This window comes from Sus scrofa, chromosome 3 (genome assembly GCF_000003025.6).
Source record: "Sus scrofa isolate TJ Tabasco breed Duroc chromosome 3, Sscrofa11.1, whole genome shotgun sequence".
Lineage (NCBI taxonomy): Eukaryota > Metazoa > Chordata > Mammalia > Artiodactyla > Suidae > Sus > Sus scrofa.
Genome location: NC_010445.4, coordinates 126,552,790 through 126,576,256, shown reverse-complemented (window position 1 = coordinate 126,576,256; position 23,467 = coordinate 126,552,790). Strand labels below are relative to the sequence as shown.

The 23,467-nt window shown below is 45.8% G+C and overlaps 1 protein-coding gene across 4 annotated transcripts in view; it reads left to right on the top strand.

Moving 5' to 3' along the window:
- Nucleotides 1–23,467, top strand: part of TAF1B (TATA-box binding protein associated factor, RNA polymerase I subunit B) — a 59,023-nt gene that overhangs the window by 10,147 nt on the left and 25,409 nt on the right. For all 4 annotated transcript variants that reach the window (XM_021087859.1, XM_021087860.1, XM_021087858.1 and 1 more), the window contains 4 exons: nucleotides 410–505; nucleotides 3,939–4,092; nucleotides 7,134–7,287; nucleotides 11,491–11,590. In XM_021087859.1, coding sequence (XP_020943518.1) covers nucleotides 410–505; nucleotides 3,939–4,092; nucleotides 7,134–7,287; nucleotides 11,491–11,590 — 504 coding nt within the window. The remainder of the gene's footprint in view (nucleotides 1–409; nucleotides 506–3,938; nucleotides 4,093–7,133; nucleotides 7,288–11,490; nucleotides 11,591–23,467) is intronic.

The window sequence follows — 23,467 nt, the reverse complement described above, 5'->3', positions numbered from 1 at the left end:
TTCACTTTACTTTCACTTGGACAACGGGGGGCAGGGGACAGGTCGCAGGTCAGTAGGTCACTAGAGCCAAAAGCAGCTTTGGCTCTAACTAGGCAGGTAGTCACATATCAGATGCGTTTTTTTCTCGGAATCTTCATTTGCTTATAACTGTGAAAGGAAGCCTTCGACAAAGTGACTTTAAGGAGCTAGTCCCTTCCTTCCTTAATGTCTAAGATTAAGAATTGATTGAGTGTGTCCGATACACCTGATGTTGAAATAATCATTCTTTTTAAGGAAAATCAGGTAAGAAAGGTAAGAATACATTTAAACGGAAGGCAGTGTGTACAGCACCAGAGGAGGAGGTTGTGTGGTGTGGTCGTGCCGGCGCATTTGTCATCATGACCTGAAGCTCGTTTCCCTTCCACCTTAGGATGAAGTCTTACATAATTTTTGGAAGCGGTACCTTCAGAAAAGCAAGCAAGCGTATTGTAAAAACCCAGTTCATACCAGCAGAAGGAAAACTACGGTAAGTCACGCATCTGCCCGGTGGGACAGAAAGGCATTTCAGTGAGAGGAGGAGAGGTCCAGCCTCACCTGAGTTCCTGATGCTTGTCAGAGGATTTGCAGTGAAGGTTTCTTCTCTAGTCCAGAAGGACCGGGTCGTTGGTCCAGACATTGAAATTATTTTGACTTGTTATGTGACCTGTTGAGATATAAGAAATCTGTGGTTGAGTTTCCGAATGGAAGCTTAACGGGTTTCTGTCATGGTACTGTCAAAACCTTTTTTGCATATGTTATTCTTTTTGCTTGGAACACCTGCTTATTTTTCCTTGCATTCCGAGGTTCCGTTCAGTTATCATCTCTTCTCAGACACCTCTGTGTGAAAACAATAAGTCTGGGTGCTTCACTGTCCTGCCACCGTCCATCAGAGCAGTTGTATGACGCAGGCCTCGTCTCCCGGGACGAGCACCTGTCTCGTAGCTCTAGTATCGACACCAGTAGAATCACCAGGTTGTCAGGAGTGACTCTGGGCGCTCTGCTCGACAAGGATATACTGTCTCTCCGCAGTGGTTCATTTTCCACACATGTATTGCTGACCTGGTGGTCACTGTCCCTAAGAAAGATCTGGCTGGCGACCCAAAGGTCTCATTAAGTGACATTACCTTGGGGAACTGATCACAGTCAAAAACCCATGCTCTCAGCCATGCAGGCCAAGCAACTTCTTCATATTATGAGAAAAACCCATGTTAAACTCACGGAGTTCCCGTCGTGGCGCAGTGGAAGCGAATCCGACAAGGAACCATGGGGATGCAGGTTCGATCCCTGGCCTCGCTCCCTGGCGGCTGTAGCTTCGATTTGACCTGGGAACCTCCATATGCCGAGGGTGCGGCCCTAAAAAGCAGAAAGAAAAAAAAAAAAAAGGGAAGGAAGGAAGCTCACAAGAGACTGAAACAGAAGGTGAGGGTTGGGACGATGCTTGTGTCTCTGTCAGTCCATCCCCGCCCCACAGGAGGGCCTGCGAGCGGCCCGGCAGCCCTAAAGCGGGCTGACCAGCAGAGAGCCACGGAGGAAAGGGACGCAACGCCCAGAGCAGCCCCCAGGCTCGCGGGCAGCTGTCTGTGCCCTCCGGCTCTCGCCCTGCCCTCCGGGCGTCTGCTTCTCCCTCGGAGCTCCGTCCCCGCCTCTTGGCGCGGAGATGACCGCTCCCTCGTGCTCTCTGTCCGTCGGGAAGCTCTGCTCTCCCAGACCCCCCCTATCAGGACACCAGCGTGAATTCCACTGGAAAAACCTCCCGTCGATTCCAGCCACGATGCAGTTTCTGCACCTCTCGTGGCAGAGGGCCCTGGACGAGTGGTCCCAACTTGCTGTCTCCAGCCCCTCTCCTCTCTGTCCCCCATTCCCGTCAAGCTTTTTTCCTTTTTAGGGCCGTGCCTGTGGCATATGGAAGTTTCCAGGCTAGGGGTCAAATGGAGCTGAAGTCGCCGGCCTGCCCCACAACCACAGCAGGGCTGGCTCTGAGCTGCCTCTGTGCCGCTTGCAGCTGCAGCTGCAAGCCCCGCCGGACCCCTGACCCACCGAGCAAGGGCCGGAATCAGACCTGCATTCTCACAGGCACGATGTCAGCTGCAGCCCCGCCGGACCCCTGACCCACCGAGCAAGGGCCGGAATCAGACCTGCATCCTCACAGGCACGATGTCAGGTTCTTAACCTGCTGAGCCACAGCGGGCCCTCCCCAGTCCACCTCCCAGTCAACCTTTCGATCCCAGGGCTCCACTCGGCAGTGTCCAGCCTGCTTCCTTCCTCACCTGGAGGCCGCATTTCTCACAGCCAGTCGCACCCTCTGGTCCTGAATCGCAGACGCCCCTTCCCTTCCTGGGCTCTCCACCTGCCTCTCGTGGTGCTCCCTCTTTTGTCCCAGACATCCGAAGCCTGGGCTGGCCCAGAGCTCGGTGCTTGGTCCTCTGCTCGGTCCTGCCTCCTCGGGGAGGTCGTCGGGTCCTGTGGTTTTAAACGCGTCTCCTGTGCACGCAGGTGCTCTCCGTTCCGAAGCGCACTCCCCTCCCCCCGGGTTTTAGCTCCCTGAGCTCAGGAGGTAGCTTTCTGTCAGTGGGTGTCACAGTTTAGCTGGAAGCACTGTCTTCTTTCTTGAGGGTTCTTAAAATAGTGGGGCATCTTACAAACAGTGGCGCTTTAGATTTGATGACAGTGTCAGCTGACAGCTTCCAAATGTCTGTCTCCAGCCCAGCCCTCGCTCCTCACCCGCAGCCTCGTTTATCCGAGTCCCTGACATTTCCTCTTGGATGTCGCATGGCTGTCTCAAACGTATGTCCCCAACCGGACTATCACCAGTCCTGTTCCACCTGCTGTTTCTCACCTTCTCATTCGTAGCACCCATTCCTTTCACTGCTGGGTCACCAAACGGTGCCTGTGGAACCTGGGGACCCCCAAACAAATGCTCGGCCAAGTTGCCAAGCTCTTAACAAATGTGTGTCAAGTAGATTGCGAACTTCTTCTCGGCCCTGGAGAGTAAGAACCATACCTCAGACCCATCAAAAGAGCAAACCTGAGGGGGAGGGAGTGGGAGGGACTGGGAGTTTGGGGTTCATAAATGCCAACTATTGCCTTTGGAATGGGTAAGCAACGGGGTCCTGCTGTGTAGCCCTGGGAACTATGTCTGGTCGCTTGTGATGAGCCTGAGAATGTGAGAAAAAAGAATGTATACGTGTATGTGTGACTGGGTCACCTTGCTGTGCAGCAGCAAATTGACAGAGCGCTGTACATAAGCCATAATGGAAAAAATAAAAATCATTATAAAAAATAAATATTAAAAAAAGGAACAATTAAAAAAAAATAGCAAACCTGTGTTTCTCAGTGGTGGACTCGTCTCCCACCTCAAGTATAATGATCCATGGCCCATTTATAAGGCAGTTAAAAGCAAACTGCTGAAATATATCTGCTGTGGAGTTCTCTCATGACATAGTGGGTTAAGGATCCAGGACCGTCACTGCAGAGGCGCGGGTTACTGCTGTGGCAGGGGTTCAGTCCCTGGCCCAGGAACCTCCATAAGCCGTGGGTGTGGCAAAAAATATCTATGTATGTGTGTAGGTATATATACGCACATACACATCTTGTGTATATACACACACATACAACTTGTCTTATTGATGTAGCTGCTAGAGCTACAGAGAGGTATCAGTCATAGGGAGAAGGAGGCCTGCTGCGTCTGCTGGCAGCCTGCTTCCTCGCGCACATTCATGCTTGTTTGGAGCCCTTTCCTGAGAAGCAGTGTGGGGAGCACATGCAGAGGCTACAGTCTTTTGGCTTTGGGGCTGGGCAGACGGCTGCAGGTCTCCGGATGGGTTCCTCTTCTCATGTTTGTGATGCTCAGGAGTGTTCCGTTGGTGGAAACTGTGGTGTAAGTTCCTACGCAATAACGACGTAATTCTTTCACCAACTAGGTATTAGAAGATAATCCAAGCCATTCCGACTGGGATAGTGAGCCCGAGCTGCTGAGTGACTTCAGTTGTCCTTCATTTGTTGAAAGTGGAGCAGAGTCTCAGCCTGATGTCCACACTCAAAAGCCTTTCCGCATCATCAAAGCATCACACTCAGGTAAAATGAGAATCACACTACCTAGAATTCTGAAACCGGCAGTGCATCTTAAAATAATCCAGTCCACGGAGTTTCCTGGTGGCCTAGTGGTTAAGGATTCAGTGTCACTGCTATGGCATGGGTTTGATCCCTGGTCCAGGAGCTTCTGCGTACCATGGTTGCAGCCAAAAAAAAAAGCTTCTAAAACTAAGACATCGGATTTCCCACTGTGGCGCAATGGGTTAAGAATCTGATTGCAGCAGCTCAGGTTGCTCTGGAGGCGGAGGTTTGTTCCCTGGCCCAGCTCTGTGAGGTGAAGGATCTGGCATTGCCACAGCTGTGTTGTGGGGCGCAGCCGTGGTTCAGATTCAACCCCTGGCCTGGGAACTTCCATATGTTATGTGCGCGAGGCCATTTAAAAAAAAAAGAAAGAATATATCTATGTGTATCACTGAGTCAATTTGCTGTTCATCAGAAATTGGCACAATTGTAAATCAGCTACACTTCAATTAAAAAAAATTTAGTCCAACCTCTTCATATTCCAAGGAAAGGAACTTGGCCTAGCAGAGCGGAATGACTCGTTAAATCATGTGGCAAGGAGAAAGGTGAACTAAGCGAAATCTTAGTGCAGTTTTTAAAAAGGTACATTGTCTCTGTATGGTACTTGCAGCATGTGGAAGTTCCCAGGCTAGGGGTCCAATTGGAGCTGCTGCCGACCTACGTCACAGCCACAGCAACGCAGTGCCAGATCCCAGCCTCTTGTGTGACCTGTACCACAGCTGTGGGAATGCTGGATCCTTAACCCACTGACCGAGGCCAGGGAGGGAACCTGCATCCTCAGAGACACTGTCAGGTTGTTAACCCGCTGAACCACAACGGGAACTCCCTGAATTTGATTTAAAACGGGGACTTCTTGCCTCTCATCTTGAGCTCTCAAGTTCTTAGGTGAGGCCTCTATTCCCGGTCTAGGGGCGGTCCTTTGAGAACCATGGATCTGAAGCATCAGGTAAATCGTTATGTGCAGCTCCATTGCATGGAGCTACTTAGTTAAATTTCTATTCCAATCACTCAGATTGTTTTAAATTCTTTTCATATTATAAACAGTATTGCCACAACGGGCCTTGACCTTGAATCTTTGCGTGCTTTTCAAATCATTTCACTAGCATGAAATCTTGGAAGTTTGCCGCCAAATATTTCTTGGGTTCCTCCTGTGTGCTGGGGACCGTGGTGAGCACGGGACAGAGTGGTGAGCAAGACCGTCCGTCTTCAAGGCGCTGAGATTGTAGCGGAAGGAGCTGGACAACAAACGCACACGTGGAGAAGAAACATTCAGTTACTAACACATGCCACGAAGAAGGGATTTACAGATTTGGAAAAGGGGATTTTGAGGGATAATTTGGAGAGTTTTTGCCCAAGAAACTTGGGGTCTTTCAGGGTCATTCCTAGTCCTGCTTTTCTATCTCCCCTCACTCGTGGCTTTAAACACCAGCTATATCCTAACAACTCTAAAATTCTTACCTCTTGCCAACATCTCAGCTATAGGATTTTTATATTCAGCTGCCGACTCAACACTTCCGTTTGTATGTTGAATCAAATCTTAGACTTAACATGTACGGTTCTGATGTCTTGATTGCTCTTGTCAGACCTGCTCTTTTGCCATCTTTCTTGTCTCAGTAAATGGCAGGTCCATTCTTTCTTGTTGTTCTGCCCCAAAAGCTTAGAATCCTACTGGTCTTCTCTTTTTTTCTCATAGGTCACATCCAATCCAATAGCAAATCCTCTTTACTATTCTGCCTTCAAAGAATGTCCAGAATCCAGCCGCTCCAGCACACGTGCTATCGCTGTTGACCTGGAGTGGCCGCCGCCTGTGTGCCGTCCCGTAACCCCATTCTCCCAGCAGCCAGAGTAACCTTTTCCTTTTTTAAATTTATTTTATTTTTTTGGCTGCACCTGTGACGTGCAGAAGTTCCTGGGCCAGGGATCAAATTGGAGCCACAGCAGTGACAATGCCAGATCCTTAACCACTAGGCCACCGGGGAACTCCCAGAGTAGCCGTCTAAAAAGCACACATGAGATCATATCACTCCTCTGTTTAGAGCCCCCCGGCAACTACTTATCGTCCCTAGAATCAAACTAATGTACGAATCAGGCCCGACAAAGCCCTTTAACCTTGGGGCTGCTCAGGCTCTCCTCTCCCCTCGAGCACCTTCCCCTCGCCCGCCGTGCTCTCGCCACGCTGGCTTCCTTGCTCGCCCTTCACGGTGACCCTGCCGGTGTTGTTGGCGTTCTTCTTCTCTGAATTCGTCCGGGTCTCTGTGCAGATGTCCCCTCCCCAGAGAGGCTTCCCTGACCCCCCGGGTGAAACCGCACATGCCTCTCCCCTTCCCGTCGTTTCGTACCCCCCCCATTCCCCCCCATCGCCGTGTTTCTGTGTTGCGCTCAACCGCCCTCTGTCGGGGCTGGTTTTTCTTTTTCGGTTCGTTCGTTGACTGTCTCCCATTGCTGGGGTGTGAGTTTTAAGATAGACGAGATCCCGGACGCTGTCGTTTCCCCAGACCCAGAAGCGTGGCACAAAGAAGGAGCTGGATTAGTATTTGCGGAGTGAAAGAGCCGAGGGTGAAGTGATGCCCTTCCGGCGAGGGGCCGGGTCGGCTGGGGTGACCCAGAGCAGGCCCGCTTTTTTGCTTCGCTTTGTCGGCGTTTCTCCTTTCATTCACCTGAAAAGTTGTTCCTGTTCACACAAAAAATTGGTCGTGTTCGCTCCTAAAAAATAATTCCAAGGAGCAGATCCCTCCTTAGAATCTCAGCTCACCCTCTCTCACCAAGAACCAGCAATTACCTTTTTTGGGCAGTTTTTTTTCTAAATTGTCATTGCCTTTTATTGCCAGCTTGCTCTTTGTAGAGATGATAGCCGTCATTTCAAGGTGTTTAAAACGCCTCTCCCAGACTCCCCCTGGCCTGCGGCACAAAATACCTCTTTGGATCTTGCTGTTTTTCTCCCTTTGTGGTTCAAAACAGCGACTTGCGCTTAAAACAAAAAACCCTCCGTTTTTTCCCTCAAGAAACGTCTGTGTGTTCTGGATCCCTGGACGGAGTTGAGTACTCGCTTCGAAAGGATAAGGACATTGTGAAGATGACAGTGCCAAGGACGCTGGCCTTCTGCTACCTGTCCCTGCTTTGGCAGAGAGAGACAGTTACTCTCTCGGACCTTTTGAGGTAAGCTGGCCTCCCGCACAGGACGCGTTGGCCGAGGGTCGGTGTGAACTGGAGGTCGGCCTCTGGACAGTCTGCCTTTCACAAGGAGGCTTGGTCTCCGGAAGGGAGAGCGCAGGTGGTCCGCGTTTTAACGCGAAACCTAATCCGCCCTCGGCGAGTCGGTCACCTCCTTGGTTTCCTTACGTGTACGTGGAAATAAAGCCGTTTATCTTGTGGGTGTACTAGAAACTTGGCTATATAACGCGAGTAAAATGCCTTGAAGGTAAAAAGCGACTTTTGTAGAGATGATAGCCGTCATTTCAAGGTGTTTAAAATGCCTCATGGTACTACTACTACCTGAGTAGTAACATGAAGTATTTTTCTTTTGTAGAGATGATAGCTGTCATTTCAAGGTGTTTAAATGCCTCATGGTACTACTACTACCTGAGTAGTAACATGAAGTATTTTTCCTTTTTAAGAGAGCGGATAAACCGATGACCCTTGCATCGGCAAATGCTTAGTCGTGGTTGCCCAGAAGCACACACTGGGGGTGGTAAGAGCTAAAGTGTAGGTCGTTTATGTTTATGAGCTAAACTTGAAAACAGAACTGCTGGAGGAGCCTGTTATGTAGAGAGTCAGCAGTTACGTTTTTCAAGATAAATTCTGATGTCCCATGTAAGAACGTCTCATCAAATCGAAGACACGCCAAATCATCGATGTCTTCGGTTTTCCGTGCTTCCTGTGTGCTCTAAATAGCATCTGGGCTTCATCAGTGTGCAGAGTGGTCTTAAAACACAGATTTAGAACCAGACGCTGGGGTTTGACTCCTGCCTCTGTCCTGGGGTCTTGTCCTTGTCTCTGCCTCTTTCCGCACCGGTAACGTGAGGCCAGTCGTGACCGCTGCCTGCAGGGTTGAAACGCCTTCCGTGGCTCGTGCGCGGGAAAGGCACCCAGGGTCCCTTCCGTCCTCCCCTAATGCTTGGCGCTAGGCCCGTGATTGAGTGACGTGCCCCTGGTAAACGAGGACAGTGCTTTTGAATTTGGCCACGTCAACCAAGTAACAAGGCTTTTCCCCGATGTGAGTAACTCTGCCTGCAGATGGCCCGTGATTCAGGGAGTTTTACTGTTAAGGTGAAAACCTCATCTCGTTCTGAAGGCTCTCATTGGGTGAGCTCATCTTCCCCAGGCTCTAATTACCATCCGCACGATGACTCCAGACCTCTGTTTCCAGCCCAGACTTGCCTCCCGAGGCCAGACCCGTATATACAGCGGCCTGCTAGACACCGCTTCATCCTCTTTCTCCTGGAGCCAGCGCTTCCGCTCTTCATAGGCACCCTGCACCCTGGTGCCTCCCGTACAGAAACCCAAGGTGCCTCCTGGACCCTTTGCTCTCTCTACAGCCGGGTGGTCGTCCCGTCCTGCGGTTATACCTCCGGGATGACTCTCATCTTCCCCTTCCTCCTGCCTCCACCCTCGCCCCCCAAGTGAGCCTTGTGCCGCCCCATCCATTTTCCTCCCGAGAACGAGAGGGATCTTGCAGAAACAGCAGTCTAATCATGCCCCTGGAGCTGGATAAAGGGCCAGCCATCCTGCTCAGGGGAGTCTGTAAGCGGCCATCAAAACGCCCAGAAGTCTAACAAGACGAAGAAAATAATATTTGCCCCCAGTCCTTCTCAGAATATTCCGTGTGGTTGGAAGGATGGAGATGAGGTCCCACACCTTTGTCTCTCTGTCTCGCCCCCTTTCCTTCTGCTTCTCCCCCTGCCCTTCTCTCTTTGTCCTTTCCTCCCTCTCCCTCCAAGGGGAAGTCTGGAGTGCTTTTGAGGAGATGAGCTCTCGTTAGCTGGAGGGCTTTTATTCTGCCCTGGGGGACACGTTTGGGCCCTGGTGTAAGTGCTTGGAGCAGGAGGAGAAGAGACTTCACCGCTGAGTCTCTCTCTGCCCTTCTTGGAAAAGAGCTCTAGGTCCCACTTTCTCAAAGTGTGGTCCCTGACCAGCGGCATCAGCATCACCTGGGAGTGTGTTAGAAATGCAACTTCTTGGGTCTGTTCTAACCCTCTGAATCAAACTCTGGGGACAGGGCCTGGCAATCTCTGTTTTAATAAGCCCTCCAGGGGGATTCTTATGGATACCTGGGTTTGAGAATTACTCTTGCCAAAGTTTGAAAAACCAATTTAACAATATTGCCTTTTGAAGGAAATACAGCATGAGCCTGGCCACCATACCCATATCTCTTATAGTGACTCTGCGCACCCCTTCCCTGTTGGTTTTTGCCTTTTAGGGCCGCACCCGCGGCATATGGAAGTTCCCAGGCTAGGGGTCAATGGGAGCTGCAGCCACCGGTCTATATCACAGCCACAGCAACGCCAGATCCAAGCCGCGTCTACAACCCACACCACAGCCACAGCCACGCTGGATTCCCGACCCACAGAGTGAGGCCAGGGATCAAACCCGCATCCTCATGGATACTAGTCGGATTCGTTTCAACTGAGCCACGATGGGAACTCCCTCCCTTTCCTGTTTAAACCCTTTAGCAGCATCTGTAGTCCTTAGCATAAATTCATAACCCTTAAAATAGCCTTTAAAGGACCCTGCCTGCTTAAGTAACAGTAATAAATAAAAATAGCCTCCACGTATCTTTGTTCCACACATATTCATGGACCGTCTACTGTATGCAGGTGTTCTAGAGTCTAGACCCTTGCAATACGGTTGTGAAGCATATAGATGAAGTCCTTGCTATCGTGACGTTTTAGAGGCGGAAACAGATGAGCAAATACATACATAAGTAAAATGATCAGGAGCTCCCGTCATGGCTCAGCGGAAACGAATCTTTTTTGGGTTTGTTTTTTTTTTTTTTCCGGTCTTTTTGTCTTTTTAGGGTCACACCCACAGCATATGGAGATTCCTGGGTTAGGGGTCTAATTGGAGCTACAGCTGCTGGCCTACACCACAGCCACAGCAGCGCCAGATCTGAGCCGCGTCTTCGACCTACACCACAGCTCACGGCAATGCCCGATCCTTAACCTGCTGAGCGAGGCCAGGGATCGAACCCGCATCCCCATGGATCCTAGTCGGATTTGTTTCCGCTGAGCCACGACAGGAACTCCTCAGCGGAAACAAATCTGACTAGGATCCATGAGGATGCAGGTTCAATCCCTGGCCTCACTCAGTGGCTTAAAGATCCAGTGTTGCCATGAGCTGTGGTGTAGACCTCAGATGTGACTCCGATCCCACATTGCTGTAGCTCTGGCGTAGTCTGGCAGCTACGGCTCCTATGGCTCCGCTTCCGCCCTCTAGCCTGGGAACTTCCATGTGCCGCGAGTACAGCCTTAAGAAGAAAAAACAAAACAAAAACAAAAACCTAATCTATAGCCGTGGGGGGGAGGGGGCACAGGTTGCTATACCCCATTCCTCTCATTCTCTGTTCTTCTCTATTTTTCTTCCTATTTTCTCCGACTTACATACCATAGATTCACTTATTTGTTTGGTTTGTCCTCTTTTTCTTCTCACTAGAATGGAAATTCCGCAGGAACTAGAATATTTTCCTCTTCTGCTCGCGGTTGTACCCCAGCCTAGAGTATGCCGGGGCTACAGTGCTCAGCACATTTCTGTTGAGTGAGTGAGCGATCAGTACGTGTGCGTGTGTGTGTGTGTGTGTGTGTGTGCACTTATTTATACACGTGCTCTTCTCTTCAGTTTCAATACTTTACTCGAAATGTTGGATTAGCTGCTCTGTCCTGGATGTTGAGACGGGGTGGTGAATGTCTACACGTTCCTGTCATTGTTCTTCCAGGACAGGCCCTTCCAGGCAGTGTCATTGGTCCTGGGGACAGAATGGTGGGCAAGGGAGGTACCCTAACAGGAGAAACAGGGTCAAGGTCGAACTCCCTGAAGAAGTGGAGCGAATCGTGTGAGGGCAGCGCGGGAGAGAAGGCAGGACTGCCCTGTCTGCAAGCCTGCTAGAAACAGACAGACAAAGGAAACGCACCTTCTAGAACTGTTGTATCTATTTACCCGGAAGTGTAAGAGTTTATTGGGTAGCAACTAAATGTTTTCTGCACACATGGCTACAGAGCATAGTATCTATTTTCAGCATGATTATCCTTAAAAATGTTTAGGTTATAGGGTATATACTCAACTGCGTCTTACCTTGTCTTTGAGATACATTTTACCTCTTTTTTCGTACACATCCCTTATTGAAACTCTTTCTTTTCAAAAACGCAGGTTTGCAGAAGAGGACTGTATCCCTTACATAAACGCTTTTCAGCATTTTCCAGAAGAGATGAAACTCTACGGGCGTGACAAAGGAATCTTTGCTATAGAGGTGAGTTCCTTTCTTTGTACTTTGCAGTCAGAAGACACAAGAGTATTATGGTGAGGTTGCAGATTCGATCCCTGGCCTTGCTCAGTGGGTTAAGGATCCGGCATTGCTGTGAGCTGTGGTGTAGGCTGCAGACGCAGCTCAGATCCCGCGTTGTGGCTGTGTCGTAGGCCGGCGGCTACAGCTCTGATTGGACCCCTAGCCTGGGAAGCTCCATATGCCATAGGTGCGGCCCAAGAAATGGCAAAAAGACAAAAAAAAACAAAAAACAAAACTGTCACTTAGGAGGTTTTTTAAGTAATTGATTTGAAAATCTGCATAATTCATTAATTCGTAATTTTAAATTTAGCTGCTAAACGGGCCTCGTTTAAATGTTCTTCCGAAAAGCTACTCAGTTCAGTGATTCTAGGGGTGTCTTTGGTTGGTGACTTTCCCTAGAGGACCAAGGGGACTGAGTGGTGCGTTCCTGTGGGGACCGCTCAGCCTTGGCGGCCCTGTCTCTCCTCTCCTCCTCCGTGGCTCTCCCTCTCTTCCCTTCTCTTTCCTCTCACTTCATCTCCTGTCTGTTCTGTTTCTTGTATCCTTATTGACTGGGTTTTAACCTGATTTCTCAGAGCCACTCATCACTCAGATTACATTGAAATTTTTGCTGGTCGAGGTTATTTATACTTTTTGTTGGCACCTTACTGTTACTTGTCTTAAAATCCCTAACCAAATTGTAAGCTTCTCAGGAATAGACATCAGCATTTTATATAGTCATGGAATATTAAAACTGGAGGGAAATTTAGAGATCTCTTAAGCCTCTTATTTTTTCAAGAAGAAATGCAACTTGGGAATAACAAACCTCACCTCATTGGGGTTTTCAAGAGACAGTATATTCAAAATGCAGACCTATCACTGACCTAGCACAGACATTGAAATGGTAATAGGCTTCCTTCCAGCCTCCAGGGTGGAAAAACTTTTCCTCTGAGGTAGAGATTAAGAGGATAATCAAGCTGCTAGGGGAAAAAAAAATGTATGTATCAGTTTGGGAAAATAAAGTTTTTGTTTTAAAAGTCTGTTAAGGAGTTCCCATTGTGGCTCCGCAGGTTAAGGACCCAACTAGTATCCATGAGGATGTGGGTTCTATCCCTGGCCTCACTCAGTGGGTTAAGGATCCTGTGTTCCTGCAAGCTGCAGTATAGGTCGCAGATGTGGCTTGGATATGCCATGGCTGTGGTGTAGGCCTTAGCTTCAGCTCTGATTTGGCCTCTAGCCTGGGAACTTCCAGGTGCCACAGGTGCAGCCACACACGCACACAAAAAAGGTCTATTAAAAAACAACCACCTTGAATGTGCCATTTCTACGTTTTTCAAAGTAGGTTCTACAAAGTCCATAGATACGACTCTTGCTTTTCATTAAGGTGGTTTGTAATTTTGGTTATCATAAATTCAGCTTATAAAGGATATTGCTTCCTTGGCTGGGTTTATATGGTGTCTACCAGTAATTTCCTTGTGAATTAAGGAATTCAGTTTCACTTTATGCATACTCACAAAGACGCTCAGATTTCACTCAATAAAAATAATTATTTTAAAAAATTTATTCTGTGTCCTTTCAAATAGTAATAGATTACATTATTACCAAATGTTTAAATGACTGCAAGAGTGACATATAATGCACAGACCCAAGTGAGTCTTACTGTAATAGCCAGTGTGGCTCATACTTTCCAGAAGCTTAGCTTAAGCCTTTGCTTAATATTTGCATTGCCCTCCTGTGAGCAATATGGTAAGAAGTCCCTACAAGTATTACAGCCACATTTTGGGGCGGCGGGTGGTGGGGGGGGAAATGGGGGAGGCTGCACCCATGGCGTGTGGAAGTTCTGCAGCCAGGGATTGAGCCTGTGCCACAGCAGCTACCCAAGCCACTGCAGTGACAGCCCTGGATCCCTAAGCTGCTGTGCCACAAGAGAACTGCATTATACACATTTCTGTCTGGTGATAATTCAAGGTTTCAACCTGAAATATTACCGTCTCAGTGTTGTGTCAAATCTGTACCATTCTCTGCCCCAAGATACAAGTTTAGTAAGTTGAGGTGAAGTGAGTTATTTATACGTCCACTTGCTCGTTATGTTTTTGCTCCGAAACCATTCAAATACTAATTTTACTTATCCTGTCAGTTACTGAGAGAAGAATATTGAAATCTCTAACTGTGATAGCAGCGTTTCTTTAAAATTCTATCAGTTTTTGCTTCAGGTCTTTTGGAGCTCTAATACTAGGTCATAGTACTTAGGATATTTGTCTTCTTTATGAGTTGACTCCTTTATCACTATGTAATGTCCTTCCCGCCCCCCCCCGATAATGTCTCTTGTTCTGACATTCACCTTGTCCAATATTCATATAGCCGCTCTAACTTTTAAAAAAATTAATGTTTGTACAATACATCTTTTTCCAGTCTTTTATTTTTAATCTATTTCTTTATATTTAAAGTCAATTTCTGGTAGATAGTATGTAGTCTTGATTATTTTCATCTAGTCTCATAACCTCTGCCTTTTAACTGTAGTGTTTAGACCGTCCACATTTAATGTAACTATAATAATGTTGAGTTTAAATCTACCGTCTTGCTGTTATTTGTCCCGTCTAGTCTTTAGTTCTTTTTTCTTTCCCTGCCTTTTTTGAATTGTTTTTTAATGATTCAATATTATCTCTACTATTGATTTATTAACTATACCTCTCTTTTAAAGAGGTTGTTCTATTCACCTTTAACTTGTCACAGTTTACTTTAAATAATAACATACCAGTACATGTATAGTGTAAGACCCTTACAGCAATATATGTACTTCTGCTTCCTGCCCCGCATCTCTTAGTGTTAAACATTTCATTTTTACTTGCTAGATATTGTACAATGCATCGGGATTATTTTTGCTTTAAAAGGTTGTTTATCTTTTTAAGAAATTAAAATGAGAAAAACTTTATATTTACCCACATAGTTGCCATTTCTGGCATTCTTCCTGTCTAAAAAGCCCTTTAACACCTTTTAAGTATAGATCTGTTGGCAGTGAATTTCTTGGTTTAAAAAAAAATCTTTGTTTTCCCTTCATTTTTGAAAAAGACATTTTTGCTAGTACAGAATTTTGGGTTTGTGCTTTTCTTCCAACACTTTAAAAGTGTTGTTTTTTCCCCCACAGGACTGCCTGATTTATTTTTCCCTTCCTTCCCTTCCCTTCCCTCTTTTCTTTTGAGTATTTTATCTTTCAGGCTTATTGACGTGTACCTGACAAATAATGTTGTAACTATTTAAAGTGTACGTTGTGGTGATGTGATAGGTGTATACACTGCAGATGGAGTCCCCCCATTAAGTTAACATATCTATCCCCCCCGTGTATTTGTCTTTTTTATGAGAACATTTAAATTCGACTCTCTCAGCCAATTTGAACTATGTAGTACGATGTTATTGACTTCAGTCATCCTGTTTTACTTTAGATCCTCAGCCCTTACTCATCTTATCGCTGAAAGTTTGTGCCTTCCATCAGCCTCTCCCTGTTCTACCCCAGCCTCTGGCAGCCGCTCTCTCACTCTGTTTCTATGAGCTTGATTTTTTTTTTTTTTTTTTTTTTTTTTTTTTTTTTTGGCTGTGCCAGCAGCACGCAGATATTCCCAGGCCAGGTATCCAGCTCCCACCACAGCAGGGACAATGCTGGATCCTTAACTGCTAGGCCACCAGGGAGTTCTTTTTTTTTTAATAAAAGATTTCACATGTAAGTGATAACCACACAGTATTTATCTTTCTCTGTCTGGCTTATTTAACTTAGCAGAATGGCCTCAAGTTGCATCCATGTTGTTGCAGACAGCAAGATTTCCTTTTTTCTCATGGCTAAATAATATTCCATTGTATACGTACATCTTCTCGATCCGTTTATCTGCTGGTGGGCACTTAGGTTGTTTCCATTATTGAGCTGTTGTGAATAGCACTGCAGTGAACCTGCAGTGCAGTTATCTCTTTGGGGCCCTGTTTTCATTTCTCCTGGATGTATACCCAGAAGTGGGATTTGTGGATCATATGGTAGTTCTAGTGTTCATTTTTTGAGGAACCTCCATACTGCTTTGTGCAGTGACTGCACCAAGTTACACTCCCACAGTGTACAGTGGTTCCCTTTTCTCTACAACCTTGGCAAACTTACCTCTTGTCTTTTTGGATCATAGCCATTGTAAGAGGTGTGAGATGCTGTCTCATTGTGGTTTTGATTTGCATTTCTCTGATGATTAGTGTTGTTGAGCACTTTTTCATATACATGTTGGCTATTTGTATGGTTTTTTTTTTGTTTTTTGGGGTTTTTTTTTGTCTTTCTGTCTTTTCTAGGGCCACACCTGCAGCATATGGAGGCTCCCAGGCTAGGGGTCCAGTTGGAGCTGTTGCAGCCGGCCTACGCCAGAGCCACAGCAATGAGGGATCCAAGCCGTGTCTGCAACCTACACCACAGCTCACAGCAACGCTGGATCCTTAACCTACTGAGCGAGGCCAGGGATCAAACCTGCAACCTCATGGTTCCTAGTTGGATTCGTTAACCACTGAGCCATGACAGCAACTCCTTTTTTTTTCTTTTTTCTTTTTTTTTTCCCCTTCATTTATATGTTTTTGTTGGAAAAATTTCTACTCAGTTCCTTGGCCATTTTTGTTTTCTTTTTTGGCCATACCCACAGCATATGGAATTTCCTGGCTCCCTTGTTGTAAATTAGTTGACTGTATATCTGTGGGTTTATTTCTGGACTCTCTGTTGTGTTCCATCCTTCTATGTGTTTGTTTATATGCCAGTACCATACTGTTTTGATGACTGTAGCTTTGTAATATAGTTTGAAATCAGGGAGTGTGATGCATCCAGCTTTGTTCTTCTTTCTCAAGATTGCTTTGCCTGTTTTTGGGTCTTTTGTGGCTCCATATAAATTTTAGGATTGTTTTCTCTATTTCTGTGAGAAATGCCTTTGGAATTTTGATAAGGATTGCATTGAATCTGTAATTGGTTTGGGTAATATGGACGTTTTAACAGAATTAAGTTTCCAGTCCATGAGCACAGAATATATTTCCGCTTATTTGTGTCTTCTTCACTTTCTTTCATCAGCAGTTTACAGTTTTCCATGTACAGACCTTTCACCTCCTTGGTTAAGGTTATTCCCGTTTATCTAATCTGCTTTTAAATCCATCAAGTATATTTTTCATTTCCTATTCTGTATTTTTCATTTCTGAAAGTCCCACTTTAGTCTTTCGTGTATGTGTGATTTTAGAGCTGCACCCTTGGCATATGGAAGTTCCCAGGTTAGGGGTCCAATCAGAGCTGCAGTTGCCAGCCTACACCACAGCTGCAGCAACGCCAGATCCAAGCCGTGTCTGCCACCTACACAGCAACACTGGATCCTCTGACCATTGGATTCTTCACCCACTCACAGCTCACAGCAACACTGGATCCTTTACCCACTGAGCAAGGCCAGGAATTAAACCCACATCCTCGTGGGTGACTAGTTCAGGTTTGTTACCACTGAGTCTTGACGGGAACCCCAGTCTTTTTTTTTCCATTTCTCTCATTATGTTTTCTTGTACATTCTCAAGTTCATTGACAACATTTGTAATAGCTATTTTAAGGTTCCCATCTACTAATTCTCTTGTCTCTGTTATTTCTGTTCTGGTCTTTGGTTTATCTCCTGATGATATGTCATATTTTCCTTGTGCTTTGCATACCTGGCAGTTTTTGATTGGATGCAGACAGTGTGGATTTTAGCTGTTGAGTACTGGATTTTTGTTCTGGTGTATGCTTAGATAATTCGGATCATCAGTTTGATCCTTTAGACGCTTTATATGGCTGTTCCAGACCCTTTATTCTAGGACTAACTTAGCCACTACTAAGGTGTGTGTCTCTTTGAAAGATTCCCGGTGCCCCCAGTATGAAGAAGTCTCCACTTCAGCTGATGGCTTACGTGAACTCTAAGAGCTGCTTGGATTCATTGGGAAAAAAAAATCCAATTTTTCTTTTCTCCAGGCCTCAGGTTTTTTTCTCACACATGCACAGATTGATACTTAGCCAAAGACATGAGAGGACCCCTTTGCCAAAAGCTTGAGAGGACTCTGGAGTTCCCTGTCTGTGCGGCTTTCTCCTCACTGGGATGCCACCCGCACATCGTAGCCACCTCTGCTTCCAGGAACTCTCGCCTCTCTCTCCTTACCTCGGCAAGGCCACGGCTCCTTGCACTGCAGCTTGGAGGCTCCCCCTAGGCAGTGGCCTGGGGCCTCTGCTTCTCTTCTCTCAGGGATTAGAGTCCTGTGCTGCTGCTTGTCTGACAGTTGAAACTGTTGTTTCATAGATGTCTTCCAGCTCTCTCTTTATGGTGGTAACTCAATTCCTGCAGTGGCTAATCCTCCATGGGTTAGCAGAAGTGCTCCAAATACTGATTTTTAGACATTAGAAATAGAGTCAGTATTCAGGTGCTCTTTGGCTGAGTGCCACCTAAACAGTTCTTTGTTGAATGCCTGAAAGTATCTCATTGCTCATTCGTTTTTGGATTTTTTTTTTAAAGTATTTTCCTGATTCATGGATATTGTCTGATCTTTGCTTCAGAATTTTCCATCAGATGGACCGTATTATTGGAGGGTCATAATTATAGGCTTTCGTTTATACAAAATATTTGCTTTAGTAATAATCTCTTGTGTTGACTTTTTTAAAATTAATCTTGAGTGAGAAAATGGGTAAAACAGGGGAGTGATTTCTTGTAGAGATTTTGATAGAAAATATAAGCATTAAAATAATATGAGGTGATGTCTTGGTAAAAATAACTATTGTACTTTGTATCTTAGCTTTTTTTAAAAAATAAACTTTTTATTTTGGAATCATTTTAGATTATTACATTATTATGATATTAGAAAAGTGGCAAAAGTAAGACTATATCCTTTACCCAGATTCAACCATTGTTGGTATTTCATCCCATTGTTTTATCATTGGAGCTGTTCTCCTCATCTGTCTATCCGTGCAGTTCAGTTTCTGAATCATTGAAGGCAGGTTACATCTGTCACGCACATTGTCTCTAAGTATTTTAGTGTATATTTTCTAAGAATAGGAATGTCCTCTTATATAACTGCAATTTACCGATGAACTTTTTATTTTTCTAGGAGCTGCACAGTATAGATAGGCCACAGCTTACCTCTGACTAGTTCTCTATTGATGCAGTTTTGTGTTTGTGGGATAAAAGGCTAAAGAAGGCAGCTAGATATTAAAACAAAACAAAATAAACAAAACTGGAAACAATCTAAATGTCTGCAAGTAGGAAAATGGATAAAATGTGACATAGACATAGTGTATTAAACAACTATGAAAATGGATCAGCTGCAGCCACAAGCAACACGAAAGAATCTCAGAAACATTCTGTTGAGTGTAAGAGGCAAGGCTTGGGAAACTGCAAATAGTGTAATACCATTTTTGTTAAGCTCAAAAAAGAAGTTGAGCTAAACATATGGGTGATTTATGTGTACGAAAAAACTATTTTTAGAAAAATAAGGTCATGGTGAACAAAATCCAGGCTAGCTGACAGCTCTGGAGGGGGAGGCGCAGAGGGAGGACCAGAGACCAGAGCCGGGAGGTCTAACGGTGTTGGTCACGGGCCAGTTCTTCAGCTGGTGGTGGGCTGTGTTCATCTCATTATCCTGCTTCACAGCGTACAGATGTGTTACATGTATTGTTTGTATTTCTCAAGATTTTAAAGGAAGCCAGATGTTGTCTAAAGAATTTCTAAAACAGAGGTTACAAAGGCAAAATGCGACGCATGGGTTCATAGATTTCTTGTATCTCCAGCTATGCTTTGAGAATGGGAGATGCTTTTATTTTATCATCCGTAAGGCCTAAAATGTAATGTACTTCTGTATACATGGTCAGGACTGTGTTTATTGATTAAATGATTTGAAATAGCTAAAAAGCAGGATTAGTTTTAATACTTTATTTATAGGAGATTTCAAGTAGATCTGCTGGGGATTTTTTTTTCACCAAAGTCGTAAACCTGCAGACTGCGTATGTATTTCTCATGCAATACATCAGGAGGCTCTTAAATAGCGGTATTTGATTGAAAAAGTAAAAAAGTATTCCACTTAGATATTGAGTAGTAAACGTATAAGGGATTTAACTTCTGCTTACAAGCAAGGACATTTAAAATTTTGAGTTCTGGGTGTGTCATCATCACTCCTGGAAACCTGGGTGTGGGGTGATAATCTCGTCAGGTATTTGTATTGTTCACCAATGTACGAAAACCAGTAAAATTACCCGCAGAACATGTGTTTGAGGCTTGATGCTTCTTTTTAGAGAATCATACTTAATATCTGCTACATGAAACCAGTGATTTCACGTGCATTATCTGAGGTTTAGCTTGATCCTGTGCTGGTGCCACCGCGCCCCCGTGCCCAGCATGGCCCGTCCAGGTCTCCCGTTTCCTCTGCTTCCCAGGAGAAGGGAACGGGAACAGGGAACCAGGTTTTCTACTCGGGGCCTGAGGAAAACGGAATAATGACAAAGGTTATTAGCCTGCTGCAGAAACAATCAGGTAACCCTGCCAAGCCCAAGTGGAAATTATTTGGGGATTATCTGCTCTTCTGGATACCAGCTTTTAATCTGCTTTAGTACAGATATGTGAAACTTGAACGCCAGGCGGGCATGGGGCATGCCGCAGTCAGCAGAATACTTGGAGAATAGGTCCATTTAAGAAGGAGGATTCCAGTAGGTTTTTCCCAGTTCGATCCTGGGACCAAAACGGATTACTGCCTCCTGTTCAATTGGTCATCAGTTCATAAATTTGTGTGTGTTCGTAAGGTTTATCTTGGTCTCTGCAAGTTGACAGCATGTGTCTGAAGTGGTCTTATCTTCAGGACCAACCCTCTGTGTTTCACGTAAAGCAATGTGTTCACCACAAACTTGCAGAAGATAAGACTTTGAACATAAAAAAGTATTTTTTGTAACTACCGATAGATTTCTAACCATTAAGATAATTCTAGCAGACTAAAAATGTAAGTTCAACTGTTTTGCGAATCATAATACATGGGGAAATCATTTTATCCTTGCTCCATAAATGCGATATCACAGTACTTTGTCATTTCTTCTGACGTACTTTTATTCCTTATTAATTTTCCTTTGCAATAGAAAGTCTTAAAGTTTGGGTTAACAGGTGCAGGTAGCATTAGCTTTTTCTCAGCTGAATCTCTGCTTCAAAGCAACAATAAGAACAAGTAAGGGTGAGGCACTGTGCTTTTTTTTTTAATAGCAAAGCAGGAAGTTCACCTCTGACAGGGTATTGTAATCAGGTTTATCACAAGAGCCTGCAGTTGTGTAACAGAAACTCTAGCTTGTCCTTACCTGTCTCAAGGCATTGCTTCATGAAGGAAAATAAACTCACTGGAATATTTGTGAAATTCAATAAAATGCTTTCCCAAGCGCTCCATTTTAATGCATGCTGGCACAATTTATTATAGCCTTGTGGTCTTTTAAAAAACCTCCTTCTCTTGTGATTTCTCAGTGGTGTAATTAAATGAATCTGTAGCACCCTAGAAGCCCTGCGTGCCCTGTGTGCACGCCTTTCGCTGCTCAGCCGGGTCTAGTAATAGTCCACATTCCTCCCCTGCCCTCCCCCACCTTTTCGAGAAAAACAGGGACGTTTGGGGATGTCTTCAAATGACTCTTTATGGAAGTGACAGGCAGCTTTTCTTCATTGTACGCTTTGCCTTTGTTCACAAAAGTGCATTCACTTGCCCTAGTGTGTTGAAACTTTTAAATGAAACAGCTTTTCATTAACAAAGGAAGCATTTTCTTCCCTCCTTCCAGGGCTTAGCTTTCTCTACTAAGTCTTGGCTTCTTCAGCAGCTGTTCCTCTACCAGAAACGACAAAAGGTGCGATTGTTCTGGGAGATGGTGATGAAGAGGATGCCAGCGGAGTTTTGTGTGTGTGGGCTGCTGGGGACTGTTTTGCTTCTGTGTTTGGTTTGGTTCTGTTTTTGTTATTCCAGAATGTGGAGCACACCTTAAAACCACACCAAAGGGGGGGGGGGCTTTTTAAGGACCCTTCAGCGTTATCCAGTGTGAATATCTCTTTCCATTATACTGTTCTATTAGCGCTTCAGTGGACCCCTGTCCCCAAAACAACACATCTGACAAAACTCAGCGAAAACATAAGGGGAGCAGAACAGAGCCCCGAGACCACTGACGTGGTTTGTTTCTCTTTCCACGCGAGCCGTCCGCTGATTTAAGAGCGGAGCTCACGAGAGGAGACAGGTATGCGTGTTACGTTTCAGTATTTCCCACCATCTCTCTCTCTCTGAGCTGTTGGCTTCCAACTCCTGGCAGAAGGCCATTTCATTTTCTTTGCTTATTTAAAGATAACCTCCTCCTCCGTTTTCTGCCTCTGCCTCTTCTGCTGCTTTATTTTTGAGTCAAGTTGGCAAAGTACCGTGCTGATGCAAAGCGTCATTTACTTCCAGCAAAACCCCCTCAGTTCCTCTGGTAAAATACACTGCAGACCTACTCTTCTCGGGGACACCATCTCTGTGGACCAGATGATGACGCTGCGGCTTGAGCCAAAGCGGGGCCTAGACACGTGTGTCTCTGTTAGAGATACAGGGTATTATTTATTCGGACAGGAGGGCTCCTTCTGTATTTTCAGCCTTGATTTTCTTGATGTTTTGGTATTTGAAACGCACGGACCAGTTTCTCAGTAGGTAATGTGTTGCATACGTAGTCTTCTACCGTCGTCCTTGACGGTGTGTTTCTAAATCCTCTCAAGAATGAGTCATTTCGTCACCCCTCGTAGACTCAGCAAGAAGTGATAAAGAGGAAACTGGAAATTCATTCCAAAGCACATCCCCAGCGTTTTGAACGTTGATCGACAACATTCTCCTCTCTCTGCCTGAGTGGAAGGAAACGATGCGGTGCCGGCGCAGCCAAACCCACGGCGTGGCACTTGGCCACGCCGAGTCCTTCTGCCGTGGCGCAGTCCCACGCCCTCGCTGAAACTAGGTCCCTGTTGGCCGAAGGAGGAAAAAAAGACTCCCCCAGAGCTGTCCGCCCCTCTCTAAGCCCCAGCGAGTGAAGGTCTTCCTGGATCAGGTTCTAATGTGTTCTGAGGCCTCAGACTTCACTCTAGATGTTTCATCGTCTCACACCGTCGGCCGCATGCCATTCTTGGCGTTGCTTGTGCAATCTTTGCTGGACTAGTCATCTGCCGGGCTCGACATCTGCCCGAGGGAAACGAAGGCAAGTGTGATGGTAACAGGTGTTCTCAGTTCCCCTCATTCCCACTCCCTGCCAGAATGACTGCTGCCAGGCAGCATGACTGGAAACCCGCTGGTGTGTTCTTTTGTCCTGGCTGCCCACGACATCCTGCCCATCGCTGGAATCTGTGGGTGTACTGCTCTCCTCAAGCTGGCGAAGTCAGACCACCCGAGCGTCTCCTCTAGGCTACAATCGAAAAGCGAGATCGAGAGCCGCTTTATTTTATTTTACTTATTTTTGCAGCAGAATGTTGTGGAGAGCTTGTTTAAACTACAGGTTCTTAGACCTAATGTCGGGGATGGATTTCTAAGTCTGGTGTGGGATCTAAGGATATTTTAAATAAGCCTCTTGCACGTGGTTCCGATAGAAATGGTGCTTTGAGCAGTAAGACTAGCCTTATCATCTCCGCCTCTCTCTGTTGTTATTCCATCTTGTTTCCCCCAAAATTTGAGGTGAAATTAGACTACTTAGCAGATAAACGAAGGATCACATGAAACCAAATACTGTTGTAATTTACGGAACCTGTAAAGTGGTGAACGGGCTTTTGGTGGTCCTCTCTCCTGCTTCACACCTGGAGCGCGCCCACACCACATCAGAGTACAGTACAGATTTCCAGTAGC